General features: G+C 33.1%; 2 protein-coding genes across 2 annotated transcripts; both read left to right on the top strand.

The window, feature by feature from the left end:
• The first annotated feature begins 305 nt into the window (after positions 1-305).
• LOC143604279 (uncharacterized) lies at positions 306-2,100 on the top strand. The gene is made up of 3 exons (XM_077080809.1): positions 306-437; positions 524-614; positions 1,801-2,100. The coding sequence occupies exons 1-3, from the start codon at positions 368-370 to the stop codon at positions 1,928-1,930; spliced, it is 291 nt and encodes a 96-aa protein (XP_076936924.1). The 5' UTR covers positions 306-367; the 3' UTR covers positions 1,931-2,100.
• A 4,412-nt stretch (positions 2,101-6,512) lies between these two features.
• LOC143604277 (protein FAR1-RELATED SEQUENCE 5-like) lies at positions 6,513-9,183 on the top strand (the record flags this gene model as incomplete). Its single annotated transcript, XM_077080808.1, has 8 exons — positions 6,513-6,531; positions 6,851-7,275; positions 7,380-7,648; positions 7,728-7,923; positions 8,485-8,667; positions 8,713-8,724; positions 8,815-9,022; positions 9,107-9,183. Coding segments are annotated over exons 1-8 (1,389 nt in total), but the record flags the coding sequence as incomplete, so codon positions are not given.
• Between the last annotated feature and the right edge of the window lie 3,194 nt (positions 9,184-12,377).

The following is a 12,377-nucleotide window of genomic DNA, read 5'->3' as shown; positions in this document are numbered from 1 at the left end:
ATTAAATTTTAACTATATTGAATATATATTACAAAACATATCTAATAATTAATAATAAAAGAGATTAAAATGCATTCAACATTTACAATCTAATATGGTTTCATATGGCCGATTGCCAGTATAAATCGCGAATCAACTGTTCACTACGTTTTGAAAATTTTGAAACCGACCAACAAACCGAAAGTAAAAAAGAAAAAAGAAAAAAAAAATCAAACCAATGACTAATTTAAATGATTTCAAGGTTTTAACCGAACCATAAACAAAATAGGTGGCAACCGACTTAGTTGGAGTAGGCAAACAAACATCACCTCCCTCATTAATCGTCTTTCATCTCTGCAACAAACCAACCTTATAACCCCGATCACCGATGGCCGAATCGAAATCCAAAATCGATGCCGCCAGGGAATGGATTGTTGAGCACAAGCTTCGTTCCGTCGGTAATTTCACTGTTCTTATATTATTATTATTATTATTATTCCCATCCCATCAATAATTTAATTAATTAATTAAATAAATAAATCAGGTTGCTTGTGGCTGAGTGGGATTGCTGGATCAATCGCCTACAATTGGTCTCAGCCCGGCATGAAAACCAGTGTCCGCATCATTCACGCCAGGTATTCTTTCTTCTACCATTTTTAATTGTGGATTCTAACCTAGGCTTTCATTTTTCATTCTTTCTATTATTCCTGATTGCATTCCGTGTTGACATTAACTAGGCCTCTATTGTCTTCATTTAATTAAACAAACCAACATAATATATGTTCCTAAATGTGCATTTATATTGATCAAACTTTGGATGAATCATCTACTTAATATTTGTTCGTTTAATTATGCATAACATCTAATTGTAAGAAAAGACTAATGTAATTGTAGTTTCATAGTAACATCTGAAACCGTTGCACAGAGGTCTTATGTTCGAATCTCGCTTCCGCTTGTTTCCTACCATATATGTGAAATTTGTACTCATGTTTAAAGTCTGAAGGACTAGACGAGTCTGCCCTAGTTAACCTTAGCATTTAAAGGCTAATTTTCAGAAACATATCCATTTCTAAGAATATAAGAATATGGACTTTATGGACTATTTTTGTTATATGTCTCTCTAATTTAGCATCACATTTGTTTTTTTTTTCCTTTTAAATTGAAATAGCATATTCTCATGCCATGATTTATTTTCAAACTGATCAGTGACAATGTTGGATTTTTTTTTATTAAAGAATAAATTACAGTTTTCGTCTTTAAGGTATATCGCAAATTTCACTTACCATCCTTAAACTAAGAAGATTACATAAATAATCATCTTCCTTTTCCTATATTTTAACAGTTTACATTCTTTTCTCCAATATTTGTCTATTTTGCTCGTTAAATGAAGACGTGAGGGCAAATTGGTCTTTTTTATCTCTTTTTATCATAACATCTTTTACCTCCAGTTCTCACCATTGACGCTTCCATATTACAAAATCGCAACTGCGGGAGGTATGGTAGCGCAGATGGTGAGATGAAAGGTAGAGAGAGAGATTTAGATTTAAAAATAGAAAAAGACCATTTTGCTCTCACGGGCGGGACACATGCGTTCATTTAACGGTCAAAACGGACGGATGATAGAGCAAATGACAAAGTGGCAAATTGTTACAACATGTGGACATAAATGGTGATTTATTAATTTTGTTAGTTTAAAAACGACAACTTTGCTATATAATTAAAGGACAAAAATTGTTACTTTCTAAATTAAATTATAACATGAATTGCAGCGTTTTTATATGTTTTTTTTTGTGCACTTTTAGCTAACTTGTGGTGATTTAGGTTGCATGCACAGGCTCTAACCCTAGCAGCATTAGCCGGAGCTGCAGTGGTCGAGTACTATGATCACAAGACAGGCGCGAAATCAGAACGTTATGCCAAGTTCCTTGATTCCAACAATCACAAAGACTAGATTACTAGTTTAATTCTGCATTTGTCACACACTTAAAAGTGGTGAACAGTCTGATCTTCAAATGTTTATCGGTTTTACATAATGCTAGTTTGCATTTGGCTTTACTGCTGAAGCTGCAAATTTTGCCCATGATGAATATTGTATGTTAGATGAAATGTTGTCCTATTTTATGACTCGTGTTACAGTCAACACACCCTTCAATTGAAATGACAAAAGAGAAGCTTAATGTCAGATTATGTAAATGTGAATTTTGGTCAAGTGTGTTTCAATTTCATGAATTGGGAGTTTCAGTTTCATGAATGTTTTGTTGTGAGGTTCTTTCATTGATGGCCAATGCGTTAAAAATGCGCCAATGGTATTTGGGGTTGGACACTTTTATAAGTTTAGCTTTTTTTTTTTTTTTTTTTTCTGTCTGCGGTGTATCAGGGATGACCCTAGAGTGTTGCAACTCGTTTTTATTAACTCTACGTGTTTTAACGCGGTTTCTCTATGGATTTTTCTAGCCAATAGGGGGTAAGTTTGGGTGTTGGTCTCACCAAGTTTTTAATTTTTCTAGGACTATGTGTTGTGGTTTGGTTAGTTGAAGTGTCATGTCATTGTCAAGTAGAACGTGTGTTTAAACTAACCAATCCAAAAAACAAGCGCCATTGCTTTGGCCTGGGGGTTGACTCCCGGTTTTCTTGGTGGTATTGTGGTGTTTGGCACGCACCTTGCATGCGTGGAAAGTGGGTGACGTCCAAACTAAAGACCAGAACACTTGGTCTAAGCGTTAACCATACATCTTTTACTATTCTAGGATACACACTCTTTACTCTTAACCTTTGAAACATTAAACTCATAGTAGATAGAAAATTCGGCTGAACAAAATGCTGAGGTGACACATATGCCAATGGAATTGAAAGTTACGTGATGTATTACGTGGAAATCATTTCTATATGTTAGAATTTTATAACTTATATTTAACACCACCGCTAGGTTTAAGACAGCTTGGTAGGAAATTTTAGTTGACATGTTAAGAAAACGAAATACAAGTTGGTGAATTTAGATGGCATGTTTAAACAATCAAACTACAAATAAACATCCAAACTATATCAACTAGTAGTGATATGTACTTTGTGCATCAGATTATGATATCAATACTCGAATAAATACTTGATGTTGTCTAGACAGTCACACAATCCTGCATATCATTATGCTCTAATTTATACATATTAAATCCTAATTGTGATATTAGTTTTGTTCATTCATTTGTTTCTTAAGACTACGATTTGAAAAGTCTTAATTAAACCTTTATTATAAGGGATTACTCTATAAAATAGTAACCAAGTTTTGAAACTGTTCCAATCAGGTTATTCATAAAATGTTTTGTTCCAATCAGGTCACTAAAGTTTTCTTTATGTTCTAATCCTAGATATTTTAGGGGATGGCAGGTTATGTAGTTTTTTTTATTTTTAAATAGTTTAACATTGTAAAATATTTTTTAAAAAATTGACAAAATAAGTAAAAATTATGAAAAAAAAATTTAATTACGAAAAATTGCTAAAAAAAGGAAAAAATAAAATAAAATTTGAAAATCTGAGGATTAAACCAGTGTTGTTGTTTTACCCGGCACGTTGCGCCTGATAGCTGTTAAAACCCAACATTAAATCATGAGTGTTGGTAGAACCCGAACATTACGATGGTGAGCCAACAAGAATTTAGACATTATCGGCTACCCTCGTTACGATATAGACACCTTTGGTAAACCTAAGCGTTAAAACACCCAAAATATAGAGTTAAGTACCATTTTCATACACATGGTTTGTTCAATTATGCAACTTTAGTACCGTTTTTGAATTCATTACAACCGGATACCTGACATTTAAAAGCATGCAATTTTAGTATATTTTTCTAACCCCTTCTATTTTGTCCGTTAAGTCAAGGGTGAACTGGCACATTCATTTGTTTTTATATATTATCTCTTTTGAGTTAAGTCATTTTCGTACACATGGTTTGTTCGATTACGCAACTTTAGTACCTTTTTTGATTTAATTACAACTAGATATTTAGATTAGTTTTGGACACATAGGCAAACCAAATGGTACATTACATATTACATATAATAATTCAAAGGTCACTAACATACATGATAGAAGATGAAAAACAAGCATAAAATGCATAACATAATTTTTAGCCTTTTGTTCTTGATTGCCAATATTCTTCTGGTAGCTTTAAGATATGAGTTCATCTTAGCCATTGTTCTTGCATTTTCTTCTTGTGCAATAATTTTGTTCAAAAGTCCATGTATGATAACAGTATCTCTTTAAAACATCGAATGATCAAACCAAATAACTAACCCACAACTTCACACCTTTTTATATAACATCAATTAAGTCAGAAGTTGGAGGACCAACATCAATTAATTAGGTCAAAAGTGAAAAAAAATTAATATTTTAACATACCTTTCTACCACAACAATAAAAACATCGACCATGGTTACATTATGTCCAAGACGTTTGAACGCTGGTTAACGAATCACATGGGCAAAGCATCATATCGTAATTCATTGAACTTGAAGATGAAAAATGGTTACGGTTTGAAGGATCGATGAGCAAGGAGTGATATGCTCATTTAGGGTTAGAGATTACCTTTTAGTTGTAATATGTAAAGTCTCTTTTGGTTTGTCAATGTATCCAAAACTAATCCAAGTATCCAGTTGCAATAAATTCAAAAAAGGTACTAAAGTTGCGTAATTGAATAAACCACATATATAAAAATGACACTTAACTCAAAAGGTAAAATAAATAAAATAAACAAACTTACCAATTTACCCTTGACTTAACAGATAAAATAGACGTAGTTAGGAAAAGTACTAAAATGACATATTTTTGAAATGCATGGTATCCAGTTGCAATGAATTCAAAAATAGTACTAAAGTTACATAATTGAACAAATCACATGCATGAAAATGACATTTAACTAAAAAAATGCCAAAGACTAATAAGGTGCCACAAAGTAACCCAATCAGGGACTTAGCGACACCAAACTTGTTAATTCTTATAATTCTTATAATAATAATAATAATAATAATCCTACACATTAGTGAAAACCCACTATATAATTAATAAACTTGACTTATAATTTCACGCACTTCATGACATAAATGTGTTAGGCATGACATATATATATATATATATATATATATGTATATATATATAGGGGAGAAATATTTTGAGAACCATGTTGAGTTGTAAGAACTTTAAGAACTCAAATTTGGACCACACATTTAATTAAATGACATGAAATATGTGGCTGAGATTAAATGTAATTAAAAAATGAAACAGGAGAGAGAGTAAGTATTTTTGATGATTACACAAGTTTAACTGTTAGTTACACATGTGTAATAAGTCGATTCGGTGTGTAAAAAAATACCGTAATTTTTTGTACATCACTTACACTTACGTATTACACATGTGTAAAAAAAAATTCAAAAAAAAAATCGTTACGTTGAGTTCTTTCGAGTTCATAAAACTCAAAGCGGTTCTCAAAAGAAATCAATCCTATATATATATATATATATATATATATATATATATATATTGAGAACTTGATGAGTTGTTAGAACTTTAAAAACTTAATATGGACCACACATTTAATTAAATACGTATTGAATACGTGGCGAAGAATAAATCTGATTAAATAATGAATCAGGAGAGAGAATAAATATTTTTGATAATTACACAAGTTTAAATGTTAGTTACACATTTGTAATAAGTCGATTCGGTGTGTAAAAAAATACTGTAATTTTTCTTACGTTACTTACACTTACGTATTACATGTGTGTAAAAAAAATCAAAAAAACATTGTTACATTGAGTTCTTTCGAGTTCTTAAAACTCAAAGTGGTCCTCAAAAGAAATCAATCATATATATATATATATATATATATATATATATATAGAGAGAGAGAGAGAGAGAGAGAGAGAGAGAAACGATGGAATACGCTAATCCTTATCGTACAAAACCGTACGCGACAACAGCAATCGTCGATCTATACTTATCATTCAGTTGATCTATACTTATCATTCAATTGAAATGTAAAAAAATACTGTAATTTTTCTTACGTTACTTACACATACGTATTACATGTGTGTAAAAAAAATAAAAAAAACATTGTTACATTGAGTTCTTTTGAGTTCTTAAAACTCAAAGTGGTCCTCAAAAGAAATCAATCATATATATATATATATATATATATATAGAGAGAGAGAGAGAGAGAGAGAGAGAGAAATGATGGAATACGCTAATCCTTATCGTACAAAACCGTACGCGACAACAGCAAGCGTCGATCTATACTTATCATTCAGTTGAAAGCGGTTTGAGAAGATCTCGTGTATTTTAAGCGAGAAGGGTATGATTGTCTTTTTGATTCGTCATTTAAATTTGGTAATTTGCGTATAAACAGTTACGATCCTGATATTTAGCTTAATCAAAATCAATTTCTTATTTACGAAACAATTTTTGTACCAAAAACTATCAATTGAGCTATCTTGAGTACACGAACCAGTTTTTCAAGCGATTTGTGTGATTTTAGGGGTTTGAAAATGGAAGACGATCGTGAATGTAAGTTTTTGCTCTGTTTGAATTAATCAACAGTAGATGTATACTATGTTTAAAATCGCGGTAGTAACCTGTATGTTAGTTTCCATGAGAATCACATGATAATTGATTAGTTTAGTTTGCGAGCGTGTTCATATTAGGATTTTCTTTGATTTTGGATGTTTCATACTATGAGCGTATCATGAGTGTGTTACTATGACTGATTATAATGTTGTATAATATGAGCGTGTTATGAGCGTGTTACTATTAGGATTGTTAAAATGGTTTGATTATACTTTGAGCGTGTTTGGATTATAATATGGTTTTTTGATGTTTTGTGTAGATGATTCAAGTGTTTTGGTTGAAGGTCAAGGGGTTGATATCATTCCTGAAGTTGCTTCTTCATACAGACCTGTTAAAGGAATGATGTTTTCGTCAATTGATCAAACATTTGATTTTTATAGTGAATATGCTAAAAAAGCTGGATTTGGGGTTCGTAAAGGTGGATCTTACATGCATGATGGTGTAATAAAGACCAAGTATTTTACATGTTGTAAAAAAGGTCACAAACCAGCTAAAATGTATGATTCAAAAGGTGATTGTAATGAATCAAGCAAACCATATTATAAAAGGAGGAAGAGGCTGACAATTAGATGTGGTTGTAGAGCACATCTACAGTTAAAATCTATTGACGGTGAAATTTTTGAAGTAGATGATTTTGTTGAAGGCCATAATTATAGAATGGTTGCAGATTCTGATATGCAATTGGTTCGTTCTGCGAGGAAGTTAACACATGTCCAAGAGGAAGCTATAATGAGCTTTCTAATACGAACTTGGGACCTGTTAAAGCGTTTAACCTTATGAGAACACAGTACGGTGGTTTTGAAAAAGTAGGTGCAACTAAGGATGATTGTAAGAATTTTAAACAAGGTTTGAATTGTTATATTGGAGAGTATGATGCCGAGATGATTGTTCAGAGATTGTGTACGAAGAAAACATTTTCATCCGATTATTCGTTTGAATATGATGTCAATGATGATCGCGAGTTAATTCGTATGTTTTGGGCTGATGAGACTTCAAAGAGTATTTATCTTGCATTTGGGGATATTATATCTTTTGATGCTACATTTAAGACTAACAAGTAAGTTTGTGTGTATGTATAGGATTTGTCTGTATGTATATGTTTTTTGTGTGTATTTTATATGATTTTCTATGTACAGGTACAAGATGGTTTTTGTCTCGTTCACGGCAATTGATAACCATTGTCATAGTGTTACTGTTGGTGCTGGATTGCTAGCTTCTGAAACTATTGAATCGTACACATGGTTATTGCAAATGTTACTTAAGTCGTTTGGTCATGCAGCGAAGGTTGTTGTTACTGATCAAGACCCTGCTATGAAGCAAGCTATTGCAGCTGTGTTTCCAAATACAAGGCATAGGTTATGTATGTATGAAGAAAGTTGCTGACAAGGTAACTTTCTTAATTGTGCTTGATTTAGTTGTGTTTTAAGCAGTTTAAATAATGAGCGTTTGACAAGTGTTTAATGGCAAATAATATTTTCTTTTTAATGTTTAATATGTGAGCGTAACATGATTATGTATTGTGACAATGAGCGTTTCCATAAGCGTTTAACATGTTTTTTTTGTATCACGTGGGGGCTGATCATGTAACAACGAAGATTTTAAGAGTAGGCTATGTAACATTGCGTGGACCGATTCAATTAGTCCGTTTGAATTTGAGTAAAAATGGCAGTCTATAATGGTTGAGTTTGAGCTTGACAAGAATAAATGGCTTACTGATATGTATGAAATCAGATTTGATTGGATACATGCTTTTTATAGAGATGAACTTTTGTCTGGATTGATGCGTACAACATCAAGATCAGAGAGCGAAACCATTTTTTTGGAAAAGCTACAAATTCTCAATTAACATTAGTTGAGTTTTTCAACCATTTTTATTTTTGTATGGAGATACAGAGATACAATGGCAGACGATGTGATCATGATAGTAGGTACACGTATCCGCAGTTAGAAACCAGAAGTTATCATGAAAGGGAAGCGGTTAGGATATATACAAGAGCTACATTTAATGATCTTCAAGATGAAATGAATGAAATTGTTGGTGGGGTTTCACAATTCAGTTCATGTGAAGAAGAAGAGGTTTTTTGAGGTGTAAAATAATGGATTTTAATGCGTATGTTCCAGGTTTTTTTGGAGGTAACTATGAGTGTTTATTAAGCGTTTATTTAAAGTTGTTTAAGTTTAAGTTAATTAACAAGCGTTTAATAAGCATTTTACTTTTTTTAGGTTGTGTTTAAGAAGGACGGTGAGTTTGATGAAGAGTCTATTGCAACATGCTCCTGCAAAAGGTTCGAACAATATGGTTTGTTGTGTCGACATATTTTCTACGTCATGAATATGTATCATGTCAAGAAATTCCCTAAAAGATATATAAATGATCGATGGAAGAAAGAGGCTGCGGTGAATATCAGAACAGTTCCGATGTCAGAGTTTGGTAATGATCAGAATAGGAAGATAAAATAAATTTCAAGAGAAATAAAGTACGCCGGTGAATACCTTATCAATAGTTATGTTGCAGATATTGATGAATTAATTAAAGTTAGAGATGAGATGAATTTGATGATTGAAAAAGCAGACTTAACTCGGTATGAAAGGGTACGTCCATATAAAAGGGATAGATTTGCTGCTGTTTAAGGTTTTGAACAGCCATTAGAAGTTACCGTTCGTGTACCTACTGGAATAAGAAACAAGGGTCGTGGCTCGCATAAAATAATTAAATCAAAGAAAGAGATAGCCATTAGTCGCTCTGGGAAGGGTTATACGGAGTGTCAAATTTGTCACCTACATGGCCACAACAACAGAACTTGTAAAGCATTGCAGCAGCAACCGCAACAATGAATTCGTAGTTGATTGTTTTAGATAGAAAGAGTTAGTTAGTTTAGTTTTTTTAGATTGTGTGTTATGTAGTTACCTTTTTTTACATAAGCGTTTCAGAAACGTATAACAAGCGTATGACAAGCGTATGACAAACGTATAATAAAAGATAATATTTTTATTTATTTTTTTTTATTACATGGGGTTACACCCCATTTGTGACATTCGCGAGTCTCGATTTATATTCGTTTTGTAAACTTTCATATTGTAAACCCGACTCAATACTTTTAAAAACTTATTTAATTATTATATAATATTTTTTTAGACCTCAATCTTAAATAAACCGATGTTTGTCATAATATAGTATTGTTAAGAAAAACATAAGAGGTTCAAACGGATTTTCGTAAACTCGTTATAAACTTTGGAAACCTTTAAACTTGTGTTAAACAACGATTGAAACTTGGAGGGCTTGTTTTGAAAATATGTATATACATATATAAACAACCAAACCAAACCCTAAACCTAATATTACAAACAATAACACTAGCCGCCACCCTCTTCCCCCTTGCCGATTTCCGGCGACTGGCGAGGAACTCCGGCGACCCCAGCCACCTCCGCCGCCGCCTGCGGCCACCACCTCCAAACACACACACACAACACATCCGCAACCCTCCTCCCTCGTTTTCCGGCGAGCACAGCACACCGCCACCACCCTCCCCTTTATCCCTTCGTTTTCCGGCATGCCTCACTCTTTGTAACGATTCCGGCAAATTCAGGTATACTCTAGCCGGAATATACTATTTACGTGTTATTCAATACTGAACATATGAATTATAATGTGTTTATATGAGTATATAAGATTCACAGTACGAATTATACTCGAATATACAGCTAGTCGTATTGAAATTACGATTAATCGATGAACGGTTATTGAAACCCGAACTAATCTGGGATTACATTATAGACGAAATATATAATGTTTAGTGATGTGTACGAAGTATTAAAGCTTCGGGATAAGTGAATTATAGCACAGAAAAAGGATTTCGATTTATTAGTACGTCGGTACGATAAACGAAACCTTTAACATCAAACCAAGCAAGAGACGATCGATCAAGCCGAAAAAGATGCACAATTACCGACAATATGATGTGTTAAGTCAATAAATGTCATGGTTTAAGTTTTTAAAGTTTTTAAATCGGTTTTATATAAATTTAAATTTTAAGCCGAAAAACGACCGTTTTGGCCTCGTTTTGAGCGGAATTAAACGTTTAACCGAAAAACGAACTGAACCAGATTATCCACAACATTATCCGGATTACACAATCCGAATGTGTGGCCAAGGTTGAAGATGTGGGCCGCACCCCACACCTTACATGGACCGATCGGTCCATAGTCACACACACACACACTTCATTTTCTTTTTTCTAACATCCTAACTCCACAATTCTCTCAACACTCCTCAACATTCATCCAACCTCCTTTGATTTATACCAAGAAACCGAGGTAAAGATCGGATTATAGTCGTGTTCATCGTCTTTTCTCGAGTCATTTACAAGAAAATGAGGTTTCAAGTGAAAAATGGGTGAAAACCCGAGATGAAACCGATTCTTGCATGATCAAGTGATGTATACAAGTTATACAAGGGATCTTGGTCCAAGAAAGGAGTTAAAAGAGTCAAAAACGAATTTTTACGGTTAAAATCTTTGTTTTGATGTCTTAACCGAAACCATGAAAGAAATGGCTTGATTGTGGGTATAACTTGCTTGGTGTGGTGTTGTTGTGCTTGTAGGTGTTGTATCTAGTTGCTAGCAAAGGCTAGAAAGCAAGATCTTTGCGATCTAAAGTTAGAAACACAAGGTAGTTCGGTTTTTCGTATGATTTGTAAGATTTGGAAAGATTGTGGTAGACTTAGAGTTGAGTCATGAAATTTCACAGAGATTATCTACACATGAAAATATGAGATCTGTGAAATTTTGGTAATTTTTGGATAAAGGATGAATATTTGGTGAATTTAATGCTCGGTTTTGGCTAAAAATGGTGAAAAATAGCTAAACATCATGAAAAATTCTAGAAAAATTCAGATAAGCTTTTTATAACATATAAAAGTCACACACAAAATTTTAGGTCCGTTGGAGAAGTCTAAGTAGGCTTTTCGGTAAAACGAGATCTAGGGTTTTCTAGCTCGGTTTTGGTGAAAATGGCATGAAAAATGAGTTTTTGGTTCTGTAAAAATTACTGGGAACTATGTGGATGGCAGGAGTCATCCAAGAAAAATTTGGGATTTTTCTAAGGTCGTTTGGTATTTTCGACATATTTGGTGTTTAAATGACGTTTAAAAATAGATAAATAAATGTTAAATATAAAAATTAATTCTGGAAATATTTTTATAAAATTCCTTACTGTCAAAAAACTGATTTGTTCAAAATTTCAAGATCCGAGACTAAACGGATAATTATTTGTGCTAAACAGAACATAAAAACAAACTTTTAAAGCTTAAAACGCGTAAACCGGCAAAGTTCGCCTAAGCGAGCTGACTGGTGTATAAAAACCTTAAAAATGGACTATTTTCATGAAACTAAGTTAATCAAGTAAAAATAAATCATCCGAAAATAATTCGGATGATTTGGGTAATTTTACCCGATTTAGCAGTTTCCGGTATACTAAAGACGGAAACGGGCCCCGCAGCCAAACGGGGTGTCTAAACCGAGCTCTAATTTCACCACTTTAATTAAAATATCAATAACAACTATTTTCGGGTCGTATGTGGCCAAACTCATTTTTGAAAACATAAAGACGAATAACCGTGCTAGGCACGCAAAACGAGAAAACAAACTAATGGTAGTTTTGACTAAAGAACTCTAAGTGATATCACAATCTAAGTCCTGAGAAGTGTATCGGGGTTAACATTGTCCCCGGATCGTGTACGGTACTGGGTCAACAGTGTCCCCAGACGTACCGGTTAACACGAATTTAAG

The sequence above is a fragment of the Bidens hawaiensis genome, unplaced genomic scaffold (genome assembly GCF_021521415.1).
Source record: "Bidens hawaiensis isolate Kalapana, Puna unplaced genomic scaffold, B.hawaiensis_p1.1 tig00064618_1, whole genome shotgun sequence".
NCBI classification, from domain to species: domain Eukaryota; kingdom Viridiplantae; phylum Streptophyta; class Magnoliopsida; order Asterales; family Asteraceae; genus Bidens; species Bidens hawaiensis.
Note: the sequence above shows the minus strand (reverse complement) of the source record. Positions and strands in the feature narration are given on the sequence as shown.

Bases quoted from the DNA above. Each gene is read 5' to 3' on its own strand.
- LOC143604279 (XM_077080809.1), top strand. From the start codon at position 368: ATGGCCGAATCGAAATCCAAAATCGATGCCGCCAGGGAATGGATTGTT. The intron at 438-523 runs GTAATTTCACTG...TAAATAAATCAG, and splicing joins GCACAAGCTTCGTTCCGTCG to GTTGCTTGTGGCTGAGTGGG. The intron at 615-1,800 runs GTATTCTTTCTT...GTGGTGATTTAG, and splicing joins GTCCGCATCATTCACGCCAG to GTTGCATGCACAGGCTCTAA.